The sequence below is a fragment of the Armigeres subalbatus genome, chromosome 3 (genome assembly GCF_024139115.2).
Source record: "Armigeres subalbatus isolate Guangzhou_Male chromosome 3, GZ_Asu_2, whole genome shotgun sequence".
NCBI lineage: Eukaryota > Metazoa > Arthropoda > Insecta > Diptera > Culicidae > Armigeres > Armigeres subalbatus.
The window spans coordinates 206,014,078-206,040,435 of record NC_085141.1 but is presented as its reverse complement, the minus strand read 5'-3'; the positions used below and the strand labels follow the sequence as shown (position 1 = coordinate 206,040,435).

General features: G+C 48.0%; 1 protein-coding gene across 1 annotated transcript; it reads left to right on the top strand.

Moving 5' to 3' along the window:
• Positions 1–2: 2 nt before the first annotated feature.
• Positions 3–26,358, top strand: LOC134227441 (kynurenine aminotransferase). The gene is made up of 5 exons (XM_062708934.1): positions 3–142; positions 16,896–17,124; positions 17,490–17,877; positions 17,932–18,223; positions 25,623–26,358. The coding sequence occupies exons 1-5, from the start codon at positions 94–96 to the stop codon at positions 26,147–26,149; spliced, it is 1,485 nt and encodes a 494-aa protein (XP_062564918.1). The 5' UTR covers positions 3–93; the 3' UTR covers positions 26,150–26,358.

The following is a 26,358-nucleotide window of genomic DNA, read 5'->3' as shown; positions in this document are numbered from 1 at the left end:
CGGGAGCTGCAGTGCGCAAATAGGAATCGATCGTTTTTTTTTGTGATATACTGTTATTTGTTTCGGAGAACACGGCTGATCCTACTTGTTGGAATGCTTCGGGGTGGAGGTTTACGTGTCCAAGTGCAATCGTGCGTCCCAGGTAAATATTTTACTGACTGTGGAAAGAAGCGATAATATTGGCGTTTCAACAGCTAGTGTTCGATGAAATAGCTTTATTGCGTTATGTGTTTAGAACCAAAAGAACTCCTTTAGTTGCAGCCAAAAGCGTCGGGGGTGAGAGAGATAGCATGGACTAAGAACATTGAAAAGACAAAGTAGCATTGTTCCTTTCATGATTATGGTAATCAAGAATAGTTTATCATATTACCGCGCAAAGCAATTCAAATACACATGGAGTTTTACGCTCATCATTTGCAAGCTGCAGCGGCCTTTCGGCCCCTGTCGCCACGTATGAGCCTCCGCACGTGGCTACTAAGACATTTATTATTATTACAATGGCATCAAATTCATCTAAAAATGTGTATATCTTCAAAGCTGCATGAAAATGTGCTTTTAAAAATTTATATCAATTTTTTGCTAAACGGTGTAACATCATTGTTGAAAATATTGCACATACACCGCTTAGAAGAAAATGTACTTTAAAAAGTTTTTTCGAACAACTAAATAGTTTAAAACGTGCGTCTGCTTGTACTTTTTCATCACTGATTTCAAAATTAAACATGTTGCTTGAATATTCTGATTTTCGTTAAGAAAAACATTTTACGTTGTTTTTCTGCAGCAAATGTTGTTACGTCGTGTTGTAAGTGTTGCAACTTTTTTGTCGCATGTGCGTGAAACGTTTCAACTTGACGCAACATTTCGACGTATCAACAATGCAGCGTACGGAGCAGCGTAACATTTCGACGAAAGTAGCATGACCTCGGTCATACTGACGTATCAAAACGTATGTGATTTATCTGTTGCAGAACGTTGTAACATATATTTTTATCAAAATAACTGAAATGTTCACACGCAGTGCAGATTTCAGGGTCAGTGACGATGAACCTTTTCAGAATGTATCGTTGAGGTGTATTCAATTGCAATAAAAATGATTAGTTTCTAAATAGGAATAAAAATAAAATCTGAAAACTTCCAAGCTCATTTTCTCAGCTTGATCAAAATGTTACATACGCCGATTTGAAAAAGTTCCCGAGAATTACTGTTACATGTATTTCTCACTTATTTTTACTTTCTAGATTGCTTTGAGAATAGGTCGTATGTGCAAAAGAGAGATTCTCTTTGTTCACGCTCTCTTTCGCTAATAGTTCGGCAAGTTTAGCATTTTCTGCTACATTTTCACTTTAGCACGCTAGACAAAGTTATTGTCTTTAGATATCTGCCAAAAAACCCAACATAAATTTGTGTATAGCTTTGTAATAATCGAAAGAGAATGTAACCGAAGAGAGGCTCTCTTTTGCACATACGACCTATTCTCAAAGCACTCTAGCTTTTACTGATACACGGATGACCTTACAACAGTAACATTACTTAAGTTGAACTTGGTACATTTATAGCAAAACAAATTTAGAAAGACCGAGAGAAGGGGGAAAAAAATACTAGAAAAACCTTCGAACTTAGTTAGGATATGGGGGATGTAGAAGAGTCACAGCCTAATAATAGGTATTACAGATTTATATGGCGGTCAATTCACGTAGTAAGGGATTTGATGACAAAAAACAACTTGTGTGAAACTTTGGATGCTATGACATTTATGCTTTAATCGAAACGCGCAACAATAATAAGACTGCAAATCAGCCGGATGACGCTGCAAATCAACTGCTCGACGAACCATATTCAATTCATCAACAATACAGTTAATCTTTCAACAGCAACAAAAGCACTGGATGGGGCTGTTGGCTCTTGTTTAAAATCTCGCTTTGGGTCTTCCCCAGCTGAGATGTCCCGCTGGGTTCCAGTCCAATGCTTGATCACAGATTTCGTTTCCGCCCCTACGTAAACTGTGGCCGACCCAGCCTCACCTTTGATCCCTAATCTCAGTTGCTATCGGCCTCCCTCCCACCGAATATGTTATCTTGATGCAATGGGTGAGCTTACGTCATTAGCACTGAGATGGCAACCAAAGACATATCCTGTCGTGGTGGTATTACATGTTGCCTATTTTTGCTTGGTGCCGCGTCACATTGGCATTTTACGCATGAGCATGTGATCCAACGGGTCATCGTCTTGGAGCCTTCAATGGTAGTGCACTCACTAGGCAGAGGCTAGGTGATTGTTATGTGAGATCTTTTCGGCAATACTTTTCTGATGCGTTCCCTGTGACGATGAGTCGTAGCTACGCTTAAACTACATAGCAAGATAGGATAATAAAAAATGCTTTCAAGTTTATCGACAATCATAGGGAATGGACTGTTGGATTTACTGAGTAGAAGTTTTATCAAAACTAGGAACGTGTCGCCAGTCTTATTTTTGGGGATGTTTTTTTTTTCTTGAGCAAGGGTAAACGGAAATCTGCAACCAGACACCTGAGGAGGTACTCAGGTAGTGTGGGGATGGGTATGTCATGTAACTCTTACCCGACCCACTAAAACCAAAACCCTTTCGCCAGTCCGTACCCCCGGCCCGCAATTAAGCAATACATCAGGGGGGGACTATTGAGAACGCTCACGCCTATGCTAACGCACTTGACGTCAATACATACAACATCGACTTCAAGGGTGGCTACCTCACCACCCGTCGATCGCAAGCTATGATAGTAACCTAACGGTCCGTATCATAATCTCACGTTGGAGACGAGCACCCTGACAACAACCACCGCGCGTGAACCGCAATGACCTCTATATCTACATACTGAGGTCCCCGCAGCCCACCCGCGACATGTTGGTTGTCGGGGTGAGCAAAGTGTTCACTGCATCACAGGTGCCCTTACTGCACACGTTGGTTTTGTTCAAGACGCCACCACCGCTGCAGTTTCGACATAATCTGTCGAGATGCTGTGTTCACCGCATTCCATATAGCTTCCTACCGGCACATCCTCTCGACGAGGTTGTCCGGGGTTGTATCCATACCACTAATAAGCAGCATGGCATTGCGTTCTATCTCGAATCGCGGGCATGCGAACATCACATGCTCTGCCGATTCTACCTCACCTACACATTCAGGACACTCCGCAGAATCTGCGAAGCCAAACCTGTGTAGGAATTTCTTAAAGCAGCCATGTTCAGACAACACCTGTGTTAGGTGGAAGTTGACTTGACCATGCTTCCTATTAACCCAGTTGGACACATCTGGAATCAGTCTGTGGGTCCAACGACCTTTGACTGCGGTGTCCCATGCTCTTTGCCATTTAAGCAACGAAGCTGCTCTCTTGACACGTCGCACTTGCACCGAGTCCCTTTCGTTGTAGCACTCCACATCCTCCTCTAAGAGTATGTCGATCGGCATCATTCCAGCTATAACGCACACCGCCTCATATGATATGGTGCGATATGCGCTCGCGACACGTAAACACATCAGCCGGTGTACTCTGATCAATTTCTTTACATTGTACTCGGCTTTTAGTGCTACGGCCCATGCCGGCACGCCATAACGGATGATAGACAATGCTACGCCAGCTATCAGCCTACGCACTTGACTATGCACCGCCGATCTGTTGGACATCATTCGTGATAAAGATTTTATCGCCAATGAAGCCCGCTGACATGCATAATCGACGTGGCTCGTAAAATTGAGCTTATCATCGATCATCACGCCCAGATGCTTGAGAGACCTCACGGAGTTAACTGTGCAGGTCCCTACTCTTATCCTCGCCTGTTGCAGCCCATGACGGTTATGCACTACCACGACTTCCGTCTTGTGATGTGCAAGGGACAACCGCCTTGAGTTGAGCCATTCCTCCACTCTGCCAATCGCGTATGAAGCCTTCAGTTCGACTTCGTCGAGAGTGTCACCTGCTACTTCTAGCATTACGTCATCCGCGAAGCCTTCTATCTTAACCGGCCGGGAGACTTAAGCGCAATACTCCGTCGTACATAATATTCCACAGAACCGGTCCGAGGATCGATCCCTGTGGAACACCCGCGGACACTACGATCGACTTTTGACCAGCATCAGTGTCGTATAACAGCACCCTATTCTGAAAATAGCTTTTCAGTATCCTGCACAGGTAATCCGGAACTTTCAATCGGTGCAGGGAGTCAGCAATTGCTGCCCAGCTAGCATTGTTAAACGCGTTTTTTACATCAAGTGTAATCAACGCGCAGTACCTAATACCTCTTCTGTTTAAACCTCTCGCTATCTTGGCCGTATCCGTTACCGCTCGAATTGCTTCGATGGTAGAACGGCCCTTACGGAAGCCATACTGGTTGCTAGATAAGCCACCCGCACACTCTGTATAAGCCGACAATCTATTCAGAATGACCCTCTCTAGCAGCTTTCCAGCTGTGTCGAGTAGGCAAATTGGTCTGTATGCCGAAGGATCCCCCGGCTGTTTGCCAGGCTTCGATAACAGCACCAATTTCTGCCGTTTCCATCGATCTGTGAAGTTTCCTTCGTCCATGCATCTCTGGAGGCAGCTCCTGAACATATCTGGATTGGCAAGAATGGCGTGTTTAAGGGCCAGGTTTGGAATACCATCCGGGCCTGGCGCCTTATTGAGCTTAAGTTTTCTTGCGGCTACGATAAGCTCTTCGTTAGTCACTAGCGGTACCACGTCAACTGACTCGTACGGAGTAGCGGGCCAGTTCGATGATTCATGCCTCGGAAACAATCCGTCGACTATTTTGGCCAACATCCCCGGAGATTTCTCAGGTGGCGTGGTATTGGTCCTAGCCATCACCATCCTGTATGCATCTCCCCATGGATTGTCGTTTGCCATCCTGCACAGCCGCTCGAAGCAGGCTCTCTTACTACATTTGATCTCGTAGTTCAGAGCTCTGCTCGCTGTCTGGAACACCCTGCGTCTCTCGACCTTATCAGCGTCTGTTCTGGCACGTCGCAGCCTTCTCTTTGCTCGAAGACAGGTTCTACGAAGGTCTGCAATTGTATCAGTCCACCAGTACACAGGTTGCCGGTTTCCGGGAGGTTTGGTCCTCCTAGGCATCGTCACATCGCATGCACGGGTTAGTACATCGATTAACTCGTCGCCACTTAATCCCGTTGTTCGCGTCTCCCATCGTAGTGATTCCTCCAAGAGTTCTGGGTTGAACTGCGAGGTGCGCCATCCTAGATCGGCTTTGCCGATCCGCCTTGTGGTTGCTACGGGGGTATATCGGATCATAAAACGAATTTCCTGATGATCGCTGGAGGTATGCCCCTCATGAACCTCCCATTCTGGCTCCACCGTCCATCCCGCGCTGCAGAAGGTCACATCGATGCATGAATCACCGTTCGGTCCCCTGAACGTTGGCACTTGGCTTTCATTCGGCAGGACTACGTTCAATACCGCTAGCGACTCTAGCAGGGTATGACCTCTGGCGTTTGTGGACCGGGATCCCCAGTCCACTGCCCACGCATTGAAGTCGCCTGCTACAACTAACGGTTTTAAGCCAGTTAGTTTTGCTGCAAGAATATCTACTACCCTAGTAAACTGCACTATACTCCACCTGGGAGGACAGTAGCAGCTACAAAAGTAAACACCGTTTACCTTTGCTAAAACGAAACCCTCATCATCAGGTAATGATACTATCTCCTGGATGGGATATCGCCCGCAAGTCCAGATGGCCACCATCTGAGACTTATCCGCAATCCAACTACCGTTATCGGCAGGGATGCGGTATGGATCGGACAGCAAAGCTACATCAGCCTTACACTCAGTAACCGACTGTTGTAGCAGCAATTGAGCCGCCTTGCAGTGGTTCAGATTCAGCTGTGTTATCTGCGTGTCTGGATCCTTCTAGAGGCCGGACAAGCCTGGACACCGGTGAGGTGTCTGTTGTCTGTACCCGGGGGACAGATCAGACACCTTGGTGCAGCCTGACAGGTGCGAGCTTGGTGGCCTTCAGCTCCACACCTACGGCATAGCTTACTGCGATCAGGTCCTTTACAGTCATAAGACTTATGACCGTTGCCAAGACACCTGAAACAGGTCTGAAGCGGTTGGCTTATACTTAGCGGACATACCGACCAACCCACTTTCAGTTTAGCCTTATCCATTACCTTTTTGGCCTCAGCCTGAGGTACTTGGAATGAGACAACCTGCATTCCCGCGAAGCTTTTGCGTAACCGAACCGTAGATTCCTGGATCTCGACATTGCACTGATCTCTCAGTGCGTCGACCAGGTCTCTAGCCTCGGTTACTTCATCCAGGCCCTTGCACTGGATGCTCGAAACTGGACATAGGGCTCTTACTTGAACCCCATCGCCCAGGACTTCCTCCGTCAACTTTTTGTACTCAGTACTCTTCTGAGCAGCATCCCGCTTCAAGACGAGAATCATCTCGCCTCTCCGCGTCCTTCGGATGCAGTTGACATCCTCTCCTAGGCCAGCGAGTTTGTCATTAACTCTCATGGCCTTCAAGACTTCGGCGTAGCTCTTGTCGTCAGTACTGACGATAATCGCCTCGCCTCTGTCTTTACGCTTACCACTGACATTGGAAGGCGCACCCGTCTCCTTCTGGGCTCTACCCTTCTTAACAGTGGCGCGTATCGCTCCGCCTGCCGCTTTCTCTGCGGCCTGCTGCCGTTGCCTTCTCGCCTTCTTGGGATTCACGACCTCCCTCCACGGTAGATCTTCCTCCCGGCGAGCTTCAGTGGTCCTCGATGGTGGAGGCACTGGGTTCACCGGCTTGGGATGGCCATCCTTCTGCTCGACCTTCTTCCTTTTCTCTGGCTTCGGGCTTCTCGACAGCTGCTTTCAGGTTCGCCTCCTGCGTAACCTTACTCAGCTTCGGGGTCGCCCCTGTTACAGCCATCCTTTTGCGGAGTTCCTCGACCTGGCTCTCCGCCAGTCGTTTGCCCTCGGACAGGAGACGAATTTTCGATTCTGCCTCCTCTTTGTCTTTATCCGCCTGCTTCCGCTCCTTGACAAGTTTGCGGAGCTCTCTCTCCGCACTCTTGCTGGTCTCTAGTAGGGACCTCCACTCCGATTTGGCCTCAACTACTAGGGCACAGAGTGCCTGCACAGCAAGTTTCAGATCCTTGCTGTACTTAACCCGGTTGTCTAGGAACGACATAATCACGTCGGATACCTCCGTGACTACCTCCATCGTGTGACCACCGCGTTCTTCGTGGTTCGCCATCACAGATTTGATGACGCGGGTCAGGGTGGGGCCGTCCATCTTTACTTCAACCGGCACCTCCTCAGACCCTCCACGGGCTTCTCCATCGCCTTCCCCCGGCGATCTTTGGGGAGACCTTTCAAGGCCGCTACGTCTGGTGAAAGGGTTCTCCTTACCACCATTCGCCTCACCTGCATCCCTCGACGTTTTGTGTTTTGTGTTGATAGAATTCATCGCTGTTGGGTCCCCCTTGCGGCTGCTGTCGAATCCTGCTGGTGTAGTCGCCTTCGCGATCCCATGGTTATCTATACATACCTTGCGGCATGCAGGGAGGCCATGCGAGGGTTGACACTTTCGTGTTCAGAGCCAGATCAGCGCTAGTCAGGGAAAAGCATCTGAGCCTACTCCCACTCAGCTGCCAGCTGAGCGACAGGATTGTACCGCGTGCTACAAGGCCCGCCACGGTTTTAGGGGACGGAAGACAGCCTGGTTATTAGCCCATTCGCCGTTTCAGGTCGGTGTCACCCGGCCTTACTAAGAGAATAGAATAACCAGACTACCAGCCCTCGCGTTCACAATATCTCAATATCCAAAAACAAGACCAATAACATGCAACCAGTATACCATAATCAGGATCTTACTGGGATCAATCCTGATATGCCAATGGCACTCCATGGGCTTGTGCTTTTGAAGCGGCACACAGTCGCTTTGATAGAGTCTGCTTACGGGCACTTGTGGTTTTTTGGGAGGGATTTTAGCAGAGCCCACTGCTAAATCCCACCACGCCCTAGGCAGTTCTCCCTGACTCACAGACAGCTGGGGAGGGGTCGTCAAGCCCTTGGACATGGTCCCTGCTGCGCCCATTATTTTTGGGGATGTAATGCCAATAAGAAGAAGAAGAAGATAGCTCAGCGGTTCTCATCCTTCCGGGCCTCTTGAAAGGAGGCTTCCGGGCCTCTTGTAAGGAGGCTTCCGGGCCTCTTGAAAGGAGGCTTCCGGGCCTCTTGAAAGGAGGCTTCCGGGCCTCTTGAAAGGAGGCTTCCGGGCCTCTTGAAAGGAGGCTTCCGGGCCTCTTGAAAGGAGGTTTCCGGCCTCTTGAAAGGAGGCTTCCGGGCCTCTTGAAAGGAGGCTTCCGGGCCTCTTGAAAGGAGGCTTCCGGGCCTCTTGAAAGGAGGCTTCCGGGCCTCTTGAAAGGAGGCTTCCGGGCCTCTTGAAAGGAGGCTTCCGGGCCGCTTGAAAGGAGGCTTCCAGGCCTCTTGAAACGAGGCTTCCGGGCCTCTTGAAAGGAGGCTTCCGGGCCTCTTGAAAAGAGGCTTCCGGGCCTCTTGAAAGAAGGCTTCCGGGCCTCTTGAAAGGAGGCTTTCGGGCCTCTTGAAAGGAGGCTTTCGGGCCTCTTGAAAGGAGGCTTCCGGGCCTCTTGAAAGGAGGCTTCCGGGCCTCTTGAAAGGAGGCTTCCGGGCCTCTTGAAAGAAGGCTTCCGGGCCTCTCGAAAGGAGGCTTCCGGGCCTCTTGAATGGAGGCTTCCGGGCTTCTTGAAACGAAGCTTCCGGGCCTCTTGAACAATGGCTTCTGGACCTCTTGAAAGGAGGCTTCCGGACCTCTTGAAACGGGGCTTCCGGGCCTCTTGAAACGAGGCTTCCGGGCCTCTTGAAACGAAGCTTCCGGCTTCTTGAAATGAGGCGTCCGGGCCTCTTGAAAGAAGGCGTCCGGGACTCTTGAAAGGAGGCTTCTGGGCCTCTAAGAACTAAGCGGTGTTCTGAGCCTCTTGAAAGGAGGCTTCCCGGCCTCTTGAAAGATGGCTTCTGAACAAGCTTCCGAACCACTTGAAAAGAGGTTTCCAAGCCTTTTGAAAGTAGGCTTACCAGGGTCTTTAATTAGCCTTGCGTGCAAAGGCGTAGGATTGCCAATCCGGCGAGTTCAATTCTTGGTCCGGTCTAGGATGTTTTCGGGTGGGAAACATTCTCGACTCCCTGGGCATAGTGTAGTCAGCTAAGGGTTGCGTACTTAGCTGGTAGTGCAGCCTGGGCACTGTTGTCCTTCTGACATCAGCAAGAGTGAGTGGGTGCGACCAACGGAACCATCGTCCCTAACCCCTAATCCCAAGGCGTTAAGCGACCCGTGCCGAGGGGATGCATGGCCAGGGGGGTGAAATAATAAGCTAGGCCTTTAACGGAGCCTGTGGGGTACCTGGGCACCCTCCACAGTAATTGTCCCTTACCGCGTCAGGCTCCGCCGGTAGAGGTTATAGACGGCCCATGGCTTGTGAAAGCGATGAACCGCAAACGCGATGGGCTTTCGGCCTTCGAGGTGGCGACGGAACAGCTGGACGCCATCATCGACTTTGCGTCATCGAAGCATAATATCAGTAAGGAACTCAAGAGGAGCTTGCTGAAACTTCGAAAGGCGATGTTGGACGCCAAGCTGGAAACGGCGGTCGGGACGGCCAAGTGCGAACCCGTGAAATCTGTGGAGTCGAGGTCTACCCAGACTGAGGCCCAAGAATTCGCGGATTTGGGCAAGGTCGAATCGACCGAAGGCGTGCCAGCGAAGATGGTGGTGCCAGAGTCTACCCAGACTGAGGCTCAAGTATTCGCGGGCACGTCGGGGGTGACTGCTCCAACGGAGCAGACACAAAAACGGGGGAGACAGTCTCCAGGGGATGAGCTCCCTGGGGGCCGCTCCAAAACGCGGAGGGTTACTACCCCGAACAAGGGTAGTGGGGCTGGGAAGCTGAATCCCGGCCAGGTACCTCCAAAACCGGGGGAGGAAGGACCTGGAAAGGTCCGTCTACCCAGGAAAGACGGTGGTAAGGGGTTACGGCAGGCTGAGAGCTCTCAGTCGCCCCAGACCAGGGAAATAGAGGGGGATGACGCCTCCTGGACTCTGGTCAAGAACAAAAGGAAACCGAAGACGTCAAGGGCCGAAAAGAAGGCCCAGGCGAATGAGGGTAGCAAGAAGTCTAGGGTAGGCGCCAATCGCTCCAGGGGCGTTGCCCTAGTCATCACAACGGACGAGACTAAGTACTCGGACGTCTTGAAGGCGATGAGGAGTGACGTCAAGCTCGGTGAACTCGGCGCCGACGTACGTCGAATAAGACGTACCCGAATGGGCGAGATGATCCTCGAGCTAAAGCGGGGCGTCTCGCAAAAGGGCGCCGCCTACAAGAAGTTAGCGGAGGAAGTCCTAGGCGAGACGGTCAAGGTGAGGGCACTCACGACGGAGGTGAATCTAAGGGTTAAAGACCTGGACGAGATCATCGAAGTCGAAGAGCTCGTCACGGCACTGCGGCGACAGTGTGAAGTGGAGGCGTCCACCGCAGCCGTTCGGCTACGGAAAGGTTCGGCAGGGACACAGGTAGCATTGGTTCGGCTATCTGCAGCGGACGCCTCCAAGGTAGTCAAGTTAGGGAGCGTCAAGGTGGGATGATCGGTATGCCCTGTGGGCATATATGAGCAACCCGAAGTTTGCTTCAAGTGCCTGGAACCGGGGCACAAGCAATTGGACTGCAAAGGCCCTGACAGAAGCAAGATCTGACGACGCTGCGGATTGGAAGGACATAAGGCACAATGCTGCACGAACCCTCCCAACTGTTTGATCTGTTCCAGCAAAGCTGCGAACAGCAAGCGCCCCATGGGGGGTTCGAAGTGCCCGGCGTTTAAGCTGCAAAATCACAGTGCAGGTAACGCAGCTAAACCTGAACCACTGTGATGCAGCCCAGCAACTGCTGTGTCAGACAGTTGATGAATGGGGGACGGATATCGCCATCATAGCAGATCCTTACCGGGTACCCGCCAGGAACGGTAATTGGGTCACCGATGGGTCTAAAATGGCGGCGATATGGACAACGGGGAAATACCCAGTCCAAGAGTTGGTGTCTTCGACACACGAGGGCTTCGTCATTGCCAAAAATAACGGGGTCTTCTTCTGCAGCTGCTATGCGCCTCCTCGATGGTCGATCGAGCAGTTCGGTCGAATGCTAGATTGTTTTACGGCTAACTTGATGGGGCGTAGGCCGGTGGTGATAGCGGGGGACTTCAACGCTTGGGCCGTGGAATGGGGAAGCCGATCCACGAATCAACGGGGCAGATCCTGCTGGAATCACTGGCCATGTTGGATGTGGACTTGGCTAATGTCGGTACCAAAAGTACCTAAAGCTGGACCGGGGCCGAGTCGATTATCGACGTTACGTTCTGGAGCCCTGGCCCAACGAGTAGTTCGAACTGGAGGGTAGATGATGGCTACACTCACAGCGACCACCTGGCGGTTCGCTACAGTATCGACTATACGACCAGCATTCAGCGGACGGAAGAAGGGGCGAGGCCTAGCCCTCGTATGTGGAAGACATCATACTTCGACGACGAGGTGTTTAAGGAAGCGCTCCGCCGCGAGCACAATACTCTCGGTCTGAGCGGCGAGCAGCTGGTAACAGTACTCTCGCGTGCATGAGATGCCACCATGCCTAGGAAAGTCCACCCTAGGAATGGGAGGCCACCGGCTTACTGGTGGACTCAAGCAATTGCGAATCTGCGCCGCGCCTGCCTACGGGCAAGGAGGCGGATGCAGCGAGCACGCACAGAAGAGGAACGTGTTAAACGACAGGTGACGTTCGTGGCTGCTAGAGCCGCTCTGAAGACTGAGATTAGATGAAGCAAAAAAAGCCTGCTTTGAGGGCCTGTGTCAAAGTGCCAACGCGAATCCATGGGGTGACGCCTATAAAGTCGTAATGGCCAAGACACGTGGGGCGATAGCCCCTACAGAGCGGTCTCCAGAGATGCTGGAGAGGATCATCGCGAGGCTCTTCCCACGTAACGACCCAAGTCCCTGGCCTCCCTTTGTGGAGCTGCCAGGGTCCAGGGTGGCCGACGAGGGAAGAGTAATTATGGCGGAGCTTGCGGGGATTGCACAGTCCCTTAGTGTAGGTAAGGTGCCAGGACCGGATGTTATTCCGAACCTGGCCATCAAAACGGCCATTGCTGAGGCTCCCGAGATGTTCAGAACTGTCATGCAGAGATGCCTGGACGAGGGAGTCTTCCCTGAAGCATGGGAAAGGCAGAGCTTGGTCCTATTGCCAAAGGCGGGAAAACCACCGGGGGATCCGTCGGCATATAGACCAATATGCCTGCTTGATACGGCGGGGAAGGTGCTCGAGAAGATCATCCTCAACAGGTTGTTGATACGCACGGAGGGTGCGGATAATCTATCGAGTAACCAGTTTGGCTTCCGAAAGGGTAAGTCGACCGTAGACGCTATCTTGGCGGTTACCAAATCCGCGGAGATAGCTATCCAGCGTAAGAGGAGGGGAGTTCGCTATTGTGCAGTAGTGACTCTCGACGTGAGGAATGCTTTCAATAGTGTCAGTTGGGCAGCTATTGCAGATGCGCTCCTGCGTCTTGGAATTCCCGAGTACCTGTACAAGATTTTCGGAAGCTACTTCCAGAATCGAGTACTGGTATACGACACGGAGGCGGGGCGGAAGTGCGTTGACATAACCTCAGGGGTTCCGCAAGGTTCCATACTGGGTCCGGTGTTATGGAACGTCATGTACGACGGTGTCTTGAGGTTGAAGTTCCCGGTGGGCGTGGTAATCGTCGGCTTCGCTGACGATATTACGCTGGAGGTCCACGGCGAATCGATCGAAGAGGTGGAGTTGACTGCAGCCCACTCGATCGCAATTGTGGAGGAGTGGATGAGTTCCAGGAAGTTAGAACTGGCTCACCACAAGACTGAGGTGGTTGTTGTTAACAACCGAAAGTCGGAGCAACAAGCGGTGATAAGGGCAGGCAACTGCACGGTCACCTCTGAACGCTCCATCAAACTCTTGGAGGTAATGATCGACGATAAGCTCACCTTTGGTAGCCACGTCAATTACGCCTGCAAGCGTGCCTCCACAGCTATAGTGGCATTGTCCCGGATGATGTCCAATAGCTCTGCGGTTTATGCCAGCAAGCGCAAGCTTCTGGCTAGCGTTGCTCTGTCCATACTGAGGTATGGGGGGCCAGCTTGGGGCACGGCCCTGCGTATTAACTGCTACAGAACGAAGTTAGAAAGTACGAATAGGCTCATGTGCCTGAGAGTTGCCAGCGCGTACCGTACCGTGTCGCACGATGCACTTTGCGTCATCACCGGTATGATGCCTATTGACATCGTTATCGGTGAAGACATAGAGTACTTCGAAATACGCGGCACGAGAGGCATCCGTAGGACTGTCAGGTTGGCATCAATGGTCAAATGGCAGCGTGCGTGGGACAGTTCCGCTAAGGGTAGATGGACACATAGGTTGATACCGGAAATAGGTACGTGGGTCAAGAGGCGCCATGGGGAAATCACTTTCCACCTGACCCAGGTTCTTACAGGCCATGGTTGCTTCAGACAGTACGGCCTCGCTCGAGTGTCCGGTGTGCGCAGGTTTAGAGGAAACGGCGAAACACGTGTTGTTCATGTGCCCGCGTTTTGGCACAATGCGTGACCACATGCTTGCCACATGTGGTCTGGACACTACCCCGGACAACCTAGTCCGGAGGATGTGTAAAGATTAAGTTGGCTGGAACGCCATTTTATCGGCTATCGTCCAAATCGTCTCGGAGCTACACAGAAGTTGGCGCGTGGACTCGAGGAATGGCTAGTTCAGGCGCAAATAAGAGGTGGTCCAAGGGTTCGGAGTCGGCTTCATGGGTCATACCGGTGCCCTGTGGTCGAACTCGATCCTTTTATCGAACAAGTGGCCGAAGAACAACATGGTATCGTCGCTTTCGCGGCGTCGGTCAACCGCGCGGGTTCCGAGCCCGAGGACGGAAAGGGGTCCTCGTCAAGGCTGGGGCAGGCGTAGGCACCGCGTCGGCAAGTCCCTCTGTGTGCTGGCGAATAGGCCCTATCGCAGAGAGGTCAATTTGGGGTGCACGCGGCATCATCATTCTTGATACCAGTCGTGCAGAGGGAAGCATGCGCGAAGTCGACCCTTCCCACCTTCCGAGGACATAGGGCGTGGAAAGGCCACCTGGAAAGCCTGCAATGCGCTGGCACGATACCATGGTGTTCTTCTAAAAAATCGAGTCACGATGTTCGATGCTGCAAGGACACGCAGCTAACCTCGAGGGTGCGTTATGCACTGGCGCCCCTTTGAAGCATTACTTTCTGGTTGTACCGAAGGGACGATGGGCTTGGCGGCAATGGAAACGGTTTAGCGGGTCGGGGATGCAGTCCTGCCTCCCTAGCGGACTTGGTAGTCATATGGCTACTGCTTCTGCCTCATACGCAGGAGGTCGTGGGTTCAATCCCAGGGTCCGTTCCATTCTCCTACTTTGTATCATTCTCTTTATTTCTCATGTTCTAGCAATCGCTAGAACTGGAAATGGACTTCCATACCGTTTCCATTACTATTCCTATACCTTCAACTTGAGTATTCTAACAGTAATCTGCTAGAATTGGAAATGAACTATAGAGCTCGTTTCCTACATCCAATTAGAAATTCCATGAGTTACCTTCTCCTATCTATCACATTGGCAGCTCGTTAACCAAGACGGACCTCTGCCTCTCCAACCTAACCCAGAAATTCCAATAAATTCCGCATGAACTCGTGGCAAGTGCAGAGGTATATTCGGCTTGCAGTGGGCGAGTGATTGCATCATCATTTCCTCCCCCTTCCCTACATTGACTTGCATTCTGACGTGGCAGGCGCCAGTATGACCTAACAAATGAGATCACCAGTACTTGTACATTGAAGATGTGTGCTAGTCCCAAGCAAACATCTGTTGGTTCCCTGTGCAAGAACAGCTGATCTGGTCATAATGGAGTAGCAACTACGAGCAGTCAATCAAGCTCAAGCTCGGGGATGCAGTCCTGCCTCCCTGTTGGTGGTGGCCCCTAACCCCACACTTCTTGGACAACCCAGGATGGATGACTTTCAGATTTTCTAGATCGTAAACTATTTTCCGTTGGTCTTCCATTCGCACCTTGTAGTTTCACAAACTGCAATACCTTTTATGGCCACCTTTCAGGCACGCCTTATAGTTTTCTAAACCACAAAACATTTCCATCGATCTTCCAGACGCGCATTGTGATTTTGCAAACCACAAACCAATTTCTTAGGTTTTCCAGGCAAGGCTATGATGTTCTTCAAATCACAAACCATTTTTCCAGCGGTCTTTCAGACGCGCCACATCAAACCAACCAAACGATTTTCCGGCGGTCTTCGAGACGCGTCTTGTGATTTAGCAAACCACAAACCATTTTCCGACGGTCTTCGAGACGCGTCTTTTGATTTAGCAAACCACAAACAATTTTCCGACGGTCTCCGAGACGCACCTTGTAATTTTGCAAACTAAAATATATCACTCGTCACAATTTAACCACTTGAATTCAACTCACCTCATGAAATCAACGACAGGATCCAAAATAGACTGGCAGGATCGCCAAAATGTGTGGCCCTAAATGGCCGGATAGAAAGGTATGATAGCGACTCTCCGTGGTTGCGTGTGCACGCCGCGGAGGTCTGACTAGAAGGGGCAAAGTCATGGCTTGCTGCTCGCCGATTGACACGCTGATGTGTGAGTGAATCTACATATTAACACACGCTGAAGGCCTTTACTCAAACTCCACAGGCCGTTTGGCATAACCCATAACGGTACCCGTTTGGCCTAATGGCCATTTGCCATAATTTGTATGCGGTGTCAAATTGAAGGCCGTTTGGCATTACAATCCGAAGAATTTACTGCGCGATTGAAGCAAATAGGGGTAGGTTTTATTGAGAACCTTAAACACCGAACTTAGTTGAACATAAATAATATTGCTCGACATTGCTATTGCTTACAATGTTAATTTCACATGAATTTTGTAATTTTACGTTCTACCTGCCAGAATAAAATTTACTGAATCATGGATTTGTCTACTCGCCAACAGCTAGTTTGCTGGTCCTCACACCAAATTCCCAAATCTCCGGAGGACACCATTGCACAGATTTGATGAGCCACCCCTAACATGTAAACCAGACGCTGTTGTGAGCCGTATCGCATTGGAAAACATGTGCTTGGGTTGGAATTGGGCTAGTGCGCTTTGATCGGCATACGGTCGCTCTGGTAGGGCCTGTTTACGGATTACGCAGCTTTTTATAGAAGTTCAACAGAGCCCACTGTCACACCCCAACCACCCTATAGGCAAGCCTCACAACTCGCAGTTGCCTGGGGAGGGGTCATCAAGCGCTGCATCCGCCTTTAAGCATTTTTGTCACATATACTCCCGGGTATTCGCAGAGGTAATCCCCCAGGGTACATGCCCCCTGGTTGAGAACCGCTGGTAAACTAAATTTATTTTGGTTTATGCATATGCAAACATTCGAACTAGCCGAAAAATTTGGAGAATGTTCCTTTGCATTAAAAGCAAATATATTTAGTAAAATAATGCATACATATAGATACATATATAATTATTAAATTAATTCGCACCGTGCATTTAACACTGGGAAAGTACATACTCGAATACTAAGCTGCGGGACAGCAATGTCTCAGTTATGGGAAGCAAAGGCATGCCAATAAAGTATAATTATATACTTTTTGCATTTACAGTGGACTTATGTGGCTACTCAAATCAACAACTCAACTACCATCTTATGTCATTTCGAATCTCTTTTGATAAGCGCTCATTTAGCCCTTCTCTGTTTGATTGTAAATACGTCACCTCTCGGCAGTGCAGATGATGTTTTTTCGTAACCACAATTCTGTCGGTACGATAAGAGCGGCGATAGTGCAGGATCTCCAGTTGTGTCTCCACCATAAAAGCAGGATATCGGCAAGTGCAGCTAATACTGTTCGTCATCGTAATCAACAGCATCGAACAATGACCTCGACATCGAATGAGACAACTTCCAATAAGTTTGACCTTCCGAGGCGCTATCAGGGAAGCACCAAGAGTGTCTGGTAAGTGAGTTGCTACCCTGCGTGTAATTTTATATTGGTGTGTTTTAGTTTTAGTTCCGATAGTGCGATAGGTAAACGATTTTAATTACACAAAACATATTTTATTTTGAACCACCTCAGTACTTTAGTTATTTGAGCGCATGGAGCACACATCATTTTGTAAACAATCTCTTGGATTGTAAAATTGTACATTTATTGTTGTTCTAAAAAAATATCATGAATGTTATCTGATGGTGGAAAACTAGTTCAGTCCAGTATGTATCACATACTCAAAATTCACTTGTTTCGGCAGGAATTTTCATACAAAATATTTGATAGCAAAGTCTTCCACGTTTGTACCTATAATTAATTTAAATAATTTTCAGGGTTGAATATATTCAGCTTGCTGCCCAATATAAACCCTTGAATCTCGGACAAGGATTTCCGGATTACCATGCGCCCAAATATGCTACCGATGCCCTGGCAGCGGTTGCGAACAGCTCCAATCCGTTGGCCAATCAGTATACCCGAGGATTCGGACATCCCCGATTGGTACAGGCACTAAGTGATCTTTATTCGCAGCTGGTTGGCCGTACCATCAATCCGATGAGCGAGGTGTTGGTTACGGTCGGTGCATATGAAGCTCTGTATGCGACTATCCAAGGCCATGTGGACGAGGGTGATGAAGTGATAATCATCGAACCGTTTTTTGACTGCTACGAGCCAATGGTGAAAGCGGCGGGTGGAGTGCCCAGGTTTATTCCGCTCAAACCGGTAAGATGGATGATTTGGTGAATGTTTTCTTTTACAAATGCGACTGCGTTTCAGAACAAAACCGAGGGAACTATCTCATCGGCGGACTGGGTGCTGGACAATAACGAATTAGAAGCATTATTCAATGAAAAGACGAAGATGATCATCGTCAACACTCCGCATAATCCACTAGGCAAGGTAATGGATCGTTCTGAGCTGGAAGTGATAGCCAATCTCTGCAAAAAGTGGAACGTCCTTTGTGTTTCTGACGAGGTGTACGAGCATATGGTATTTGAACCGTACGAACATATTCGAATTTGTACTCTGCCTGGCATGTGGGATCGTACCATTACGATAGGTTCAGCAGGTAAGTCGTATGGGTCGAACACAATGCTGCGTCATCGCAGACTTCCACTTCATCGCATATGGATCCTACCATATGCGATGAAGTTGAAGTCTGCGATGACGCAGCAAATCAGTACAATCTCGCGATATTTCATTTCAAAACAAAAAGCAACTTTACAAACAAAGTCTTCATCAGGTTTTGTTCTATTAGATGTTATATTACTATTTTTTTATTTGTGCGTAATACTGTGGATATAGACCCAGGGTGTCGACTACCTGGAAAAACCTGGAAAGTCAGGGAAAGTCAGGGAATTTCAATTTGGACCTGGAATGTCAGGGAAAGTCAGGGAATTTTGATTGAGGTCAGGGAAAAAAATCACAAAACCCAATATTAGAAATTTATAGTGATTTTTTTATTTCGAGCAAAATGTTAAACTAAGGACACGCTGAATTATTTTAATCCATTGAAAAAAGACCAATAATGGTTCCAAAACTTCGGAGCAGAATTAATCCAGCGTTTTAACTGGTCATCAGACTGCATAGCCGATAAACAATACTCCGAGGCAGTTACAGTCGACAATCACTTTCACTATCAAGCTATAAAGCTTTTTCTTGTGACCGGGAGCAGTCTCTAGACTAAAAGTCTACTCCGGGCCCATTCCATATACACCATGGTAATCGAGTTTGTTTCACTAAGCAATAATACAGGTGTCAAAGCTACGTTTTTCAAGTGGTCACTATTAAGGCCTGATCCAAATATTTTTTTTTATAAGAAGTCCCCTTTACCCTAAAGGAAAGACGGCTTTGACAGGTTATTGTCAGGGGTTTTGTCGACCAAATTTTATGAAATTTGTCCACAATATTCTTTGATATGCAAAGAATGTTTAGGCCAAATTTGAGCATACTCAGTCATAAAAAACCCCCCTGACAATAATAGAACAAAACCTGCCAAAGCCGTCATTCCCCCTATTTTAGATTATTTAGTTTGAGTGGTTTTGTGTCGAGGTCGTTTTGATTTTTTGCAGTTTCCTCAGTAGCGTTCAAGTCATGTTCCCATTAAACAAAAGAAGTTCTGAAAGTTCGTTCAAATACTGGTCATAAGACGAGTTTGTACTATTTCATTTAATTCCACTGCTAAATTGTACCTTTGACAGATACGTATTTCGACCTCAAATGTTTGAAAATTATCTAGTCTAAGCTGTCTAAACTTTTTTTTTTTTCTTTATTACAGTGATTTTTCAAAAATTATAGAGTTCATCACTTACTGTCTAAACTGAATCAAATGGCTGAAAAGGGTCATAGTTCAGAACCGATCCACAAATAATCATCAAAAACGTTCAACCTACAACCAACAACTATATTTTAAGAAGCTTGTTTGAAGAAAACGTCGAATACTATCTTTGTGGACCTTTGACAACACTCCACCGCATCGGCATCATCTCCAAACAAGATTCTGTAGGTAATGTTTTAAAAACATTTCGTGAACTTCCATTTGATGATGGGCTTATAAAGTCATTGGCCGATCCTCATGTCCTTAGGTGGTCAAATTGTTAGTCATGTAGAGAGAATGATAGTGGATAAAAGCATCATATGGTCTACCTCATGCACGTAGATGCGGTGGTCTTAATAAAATGTTTTCTCGAAACTCCATAACCATACTCGGACGCAAGTGGAGGAAAATGTTGTTGTCAATAATAATATTCTGGTTTTACATTCGCTGCTTTTGATGTTTATTTTACAATTGTATCAGAAAATATTCTGGATGATCTGTGAGATTTTTTTTCCAGAAATTACTTTAGTAAAAATTATTTATTTTATTTATTCAGACTAAGGCCGAAGTGGCCTGTGCGGTATATAAGAGTCTTCTCCATTCGGCTCGGTCCATGGCTACCCGTCACCAGCCACGCAGTCTACGGAGGGTCCGCAAGTCATCTTCCACCTGATCGATCCACCTTGCCCGCTGCGCACCTCGCCTTCTTGTACCCGTCGGATCGTTGTCGAGAACCATTTTCACCGGGTTATTGTCCGACATTCTGGCTACGTGCCCGGCCCACCGCAGTCGTCCGATTTTCGCGGTGTGAACGATGGATGGTTCTCCCAACAGCTGATGCAACTCGTGGTTCATTCGCCTCCTCCACGTACCGTCCGCCATCTGCACCCCACCATAGATGGTACGCAGCACTTTCCTTTCGAAAACTCCGAGTGCGCGTTGGTCCTCCACGAGCATCGTCCAGGTCTCGTGTCCGTAGAGGACTACCGGTCTAATGAGCGTTTTGTAGATTGTCAGTTTGGTACGGCGGCGAACTCTATTCGATCGGAGCGTCTTGCGGAGTCCAAAGTATGTACGATTTCCAGCCACTATACGTCTCCGAATTTCTCTGCTGGTATCATTTTCGGCAGTCACCAGTGAGCCCAAGTACATAAATTCTTCTACCACCTCGATTTCGTCACCACCGATGCCAACTCGCGGTGAGTGGCTCACATTGTCTTCTCTTGAACCTCTTCCTATCATGTACTTCGTCTTCGACGTGTTGATGACTAGTCCGATCCGCTTGGCTTCCCTCTTCAGTCTGATGTGGGCTTCCTCCATCTTCTCAAAGTTACGTGCCATAATATCTATGTCGTCGGCGAAGCCAAATAGCTGGACGGACTTATTGAAAATTGTACCACTCGTGCTAATCCTTGCTCTTCGTATTACCCCTTCCAAAGCGATGTTGAATAGCAGACACGAAAGACCATCACCTTGCCGTAACCCTCTGCGGGTTTCGAAGAGACTCGAGAATGCCCCTGAAACTCGAACTACGCACATCACCCGATCCATCGTCGCTTTGATCAACCGTGTCAGTTTATCCGGAAATCCGTTTTCGTGCATAAGTTGCCATAGCTGGTCCCGATCGATTGTATCATATGCGGCTTTGAAGTCGATGAATAGATGATGTGTGGGCACGTTGTATTCGCGGCACTTCTGCAGTACTTGGCGAATGGCGAACACCTGGTCCGTGGTGGAGCGTTCGCCCATAAAACCCGCCTGGTACTGCCCCACGAACTCCCTTGCAATTGGTGCTAGTCGACGGCATAAAATTTGGGAGAATACCTTGTAGGCGGCGTTCAGCAATGTGATTGCGCGGTAGTTGCTGCAATCCAGCTTATCGCCCTTTTTGTAGATGGGACACACGACACCTTCCATCCTCCCAAATCTTGGTAATGACCCAGTGCAGCGCTCTAGCCAGTGCCTCACCACCGTGTTTAAATAGCTCTCCTGGTAGTTGGTCAACCCCAGGGGCTTTGTTGTTCTTCAGCCGGCCAATCTTCTCCTGGATTTCTTGGAGATCCGGAGCCGGTAGAATTATGTCCTGCGCGCGTTCCCCCAGGTCCATCACCATACCGCCATCTTCGTCTGCCACATCGCCATTCAGGTGCTCTTCGTAGTGCTGCCGCCACCTTTGGATCACCTCACGCTCGTTCGTAAGAAGGTTCCCGTTTATGTCCTTACACATATCAGGCTGTGGCACGTGGCCCTTACGTGAATGGTTCAACTTCTCATAGAACTTTCGTGTGTTATTAGCGCGGTACAGTTGCTCCGTCTCTTCACGGTCTCGATTTTCCTGCTGACGCTTTTTCCTCCGGAAAATCGAGTTTTGTCTGTTCCGCGCCTGTTTATATCGTGCCTCGTTCGCCCTCGTGCGGTGTTGCAGCAATCTCGCCCATGCTGCATTCTTCTCTTCTACTAACTGCTCACATTCGCCGTCATACCAGTCGTTTCTCTGATCCGGGGCACCGTGCCAAGTGCAGCGGTTGCGGTGCTACCAATGGCGGATCGAATATCTCTCCAGCCATCTTCAAGAGACGCTGCGCCTAGCTGCTCTTCCGTTGGGAGTGCCACTTCCAGCTGCTGCGCGTATTCTTGGGCTAGTCTACCGTCTTGTAGTCGCCCAATATTAAGCCGTGGCGTCCGACTTCGGCGCGTGTTGTACACCGTCGAGAGTTTTGAGCGCAGGCATACTGCAACGAGGTAGTGGTCGGATCCAATATTCGCACTGCGGTAAGTGCGGACGTTCGTGATGTCGGAGAATAATTTACCGTCGATTAGAACGTGGTCGATTTGGTTTTCCGTTTCTTGGTTAGGTGATCTCCATGTGGCCTTGTGGATATTTTTGCGGGGAAAGAAGGTGCTTCGGACTACCATTCCGCGGGAGGCTGCGAAGTTTATGCTAGAGATGGTCGGGTTTCACATTTTGTAAACCCGAACCCGACCCGAACCCGATTTAGAAATTCCTTTCAAATCTTATCAAACCCGAACCCGACCCGTACCCGACAATTTTTGCAGTCTTAAACCCAAGCTGGACCCGAACTATTTTTTTTGGCGGAAAACTCAAACTAGATATTTTATATTTCTCTTTTCCACTCAAAAGGGTATAGGCCCAAACAACTAACAAGCCTTCAAATTACCAGAAGCGAATAAAAAATATTCAATACTTTATTTATCAAACTCGTACCCGACCCAAACCCGAAATTTTATCATCTCATAAACCCGAACCCGACATTGTTCTAATTTTCCAACCCCGAACCCGACCCGAACCCGTCGGGTTCGGGTTCGGGTCAGGTTTCGGGTTTGAAAACCCGAAACCCGACCATCTCTAGTTTATGCATCGTTGGCCGTTGTCATTCGATACGGTGTGCAGACTATCCGGTCCGATGACCGGTCTATACATTTCCTCCCTTCCTACCTGCGCGTTCATGTCACCGATGACGATTTTGACGTCCCGCAGTGGGCATCCATCGTATGTCTGCTCCAGCTGTGCGTAGAACGCTTCTTTCTCGTCGTCGGGTCTCCCTTCGTGTGGGCAGTGCACGTTGATGATGCTAGTTGAAGAAACGGCCTTTAATCCTCAGCTTGCACATCCTTGCGTTGATTGGCTGCCACCCAATCACGCGTTGGCGCATCTTACCCAGCACTATGAAGCCGGTTCCCAGCTCGTTGGTGGTGCCACAGCTTTGGTAGAAGGTAGCCGCCCGATGCCCGCTTTTCCACACTTCCTGTCCTGTCCAGCAAATCTCCTGCAGCGCCACGACGTCGAAGTTGCGGGGATGTAATTCATCGTAGATCATCCTGTCGCAACCTGCGAAACCTAGCGACTTGCAGTTCCATGTTCCAAGCTTCCAATCGTGATCCTTTATTCGTCGCCTAGGTCTTTGCCGATTATATCGAGTCGCATTATCTCTTATATTGTTCGTAATTATTGGTTTTCCAGGCGGCTTATTGGGCCTGCGCAAACCTCCTGTCTCGCCGGAGGGCCATCGTGTCAGGGCTATTTAGCGTCCCACCTAACACCAGGACTTGGGCTTGTGCGCTTTGAGCGGCACACGGTCGCTTTGGCGGAGCCTACTTGCGGATACATGCAGCTTTTTATAGAGGTTTAACAGGGCCCACTGTCAAACCCCACCACATCCTAGGCAGGCGCCACAACTCGCAGATGGCCTGGGGAGGGATCGTCAAGCCCTTGGACAAATGCTTTAGTATTTTTTGCGAAGACAATTATTCCCTTCAGAAAATTTTCTAAATTACTGCAGAATTTTCCTGAAATATAAAAAAAAATCCCAAAGGATTTCCAAGAGCTCGCTCGACAGTTTAATCCTGGAGCTCCTTGATGGATGTTTAGTATTTTTTTTCCAAAGCTTTGCTCCTAAAACTTGGTAGATTGTATGGTGTTTACTCAAATTTAAATTGAAGTGACTTGGTGGAAGGATTCGTACAAATATTCCAATGAATCTTCAAACATGTTACCACGAGTTCTTTAAAAAAAACTCCAATAGATGTTCCTTATAAAGTTTCATTGCGTGTTGGTGTTATACTTGTCGGACATATAGTTGATAGTAGTTGAACTTTTTATAAATAAAACAATGTTGGAATTCTAAAACCATCGATTCACTTTTGGCAAAAAACTAAAAACCGATAAAATATAAAATCCCTTTAGCATATGAGCCTAGCTATGCCACTTCTTCACAAAAATAACTATCTTCTTCTTCTACATAATAAAAATGAAATGGTCTGTGTTCGTATCCGCATAACTCGAAAACGGATGGATGGATTTTCTTCATTCCTTCAGCAGATATGTTTGTTACCGTTTCCGACGGGTTTATATGATGTTTCCACATACGAAAAACACGAGTAATGTTGAGTAAATCGTGAAAAGCTAAAATTAAAGTTAGTATGGGCAATTTGCATGGGTAGTTGAGAACGAGCTTTCTCGCCTACTATGCAGGATAACGTCTGCCGGGTTGACTAGTTTTTTATATTTTTCCTTGGGGCCATTGCCAAAGGCCACAATCGGCAAATATTAAACGAATTGAGAGTATTCAGACCAAAATATTTCAAGTATTGCATGATTAGAATGTTTTTCTGGGCTTACTGTAAGTGCTGCATGGATTTATGTGAACGTGGAGGGATTGAATTCCTGATTCTGGAAGATTGCAACGTCCATGACTATTTTTAAAAGTCCATTAACTCCACAGAGAGTGAATAAAAATTCTTACTCCGTAAGTATTCTTTTGGGCCAATGGAGGTTTCTCGATGTCCACGAAAATACCCAACCCGTAAGATTTTTTTTAACGGTTTAGAAGGATTTCTAGAAGCTCCGAAGATGGTTTGAAAGAGTTCAAAAGTCGTGTCAGTAGTCTTGGAGGTCTATTGCGACTCCAGAGGGTCCATGAGTGTTCCCAATAGTGGATGGAGGCACCAGAATGTTTATAATCAATGTTTGGAAAGATGTGAATTATAAAAACCTTTCAGGAGTTCTGCGTATTTACTTGATTCTTTGTGAACGACCAGAATTACGAAATTCTACATATCCTTAATGTTCTGCCTCTAGACGTGATCAGGCTTCTAGTAACTCAAGAACTCATATGGACAGAATTCAAACATGCAGAGATTTTGAAATGCTTCTAGAAATTAAAAAACACACATTTTTTATACCTGGAATTTTTCGAGAAATGGTCTGGAAAGTCAGGGAAAGTCAGGGAATTTCATTCTCAAATTTGAGTCGACAGACCTTTCTTCAGGACAAGGAAATTTTTTAATTATTCTATCATAAGAATACTTCTTCTTCTTCTATAGCGCTACATTCCAACTAGAACTTGACCTGCTTTTCAAATAAGTATTTGAATAGCATTTCCTCAGTTATCAATGATGTACCCCCCATTGCATAAGTATATATAACTTGTGTGGCAAGTACAATGGATATACTATGCCCAGTGTATCGAGAATGTTTTCCACCCGAAAACATCTGTGACCGGACGGATAATTGAACTCCCCATTTCCGAATCCTACGCCTTTGATCGCAAAACCTACTGAAGAATGCTATTATCGCTTAGCCTAATCCGTATGTATGATATTTGATCAAATTTGATCTTCCTCTCTACAGGCAAAACATTTTCCCTCACTGGCTGGAAGATTGGATGGGCTTACGGACCGGAAGGACTGCTGAAGAACCTTCAAATGGTTCACCAGAATAGCGTTTACACATGTGCCACTCCGATCCAGGAAGCCGTTGCCGTTGGATTCGAAACCGAACTGAAGCGACTGAAAAGCCCCGAGTGCTACTTCAACAGCATTTCTGGGGAGCTAATGGCCAAGCGGGACTACATGGCTAGCTTCCTAGCCGAGGTGGGAATGAAGCCAACCGTTCCCCAGGGGGGTTACTTTATGGTGGCCGATTGGTCGTCATTGACTTCCAAGGTGGACCTGTCGCAGGAGACCGACGCGCGGAAGGACTATCGCTTCACGAAGTGGATGACAAAATCGGTTGGGCTGCAGGGAATTCCTCCGTCTGCTTTTTACAACGAGGGAAACAAGCATTTGGGCGAGGACTTTGTCCGTTACTGCTTCTTCAAGAAGGACGAAAATTTACAGAAAGCGGCTGAAATATTGCGGAAGTGGAAGAATACGTAGTGAAAAACATGCAGCGCATTTTTCTCGATAGGGAAGCAAAACTAGAATGAATACAGGATCTAGCATTTTATGTGCTTTAGTGAGGTTATATAAAAAAATGTTATATATAGAACCTTCAATAAATTGTTTATTGTTAGGTCATTTCAAGTATGAGGAACTAAATATTAAAATGTAGTTCATTTCTACGTATGTATTTACCAAACGTTATA

Bases quoted from the DNA above. Each gene is read 5' to 3' on its own strand.
- LOC134227441 (XM_062708934.1), top strand. From the start codon at position 94: ATGCTTCGGGGTGGAGGTTTACGTGTCCAAGTGCAATCGTGCGTCCCA. The intron at 143-16,895 runs GTAAATATTTTA...ACCTCTCGGCAG, and splicing joins AGTGCAATCGTGCGTCCCAG to TGCAGATGATGTTTTTTCGT. The intron at 17,878-17,931 runs GTAAGATGGATG...ACTGCGTTTCAG, and splicing joins GGTTTATTCCGCTCAAACCG to AACAAAACCGAGGGAACTAT.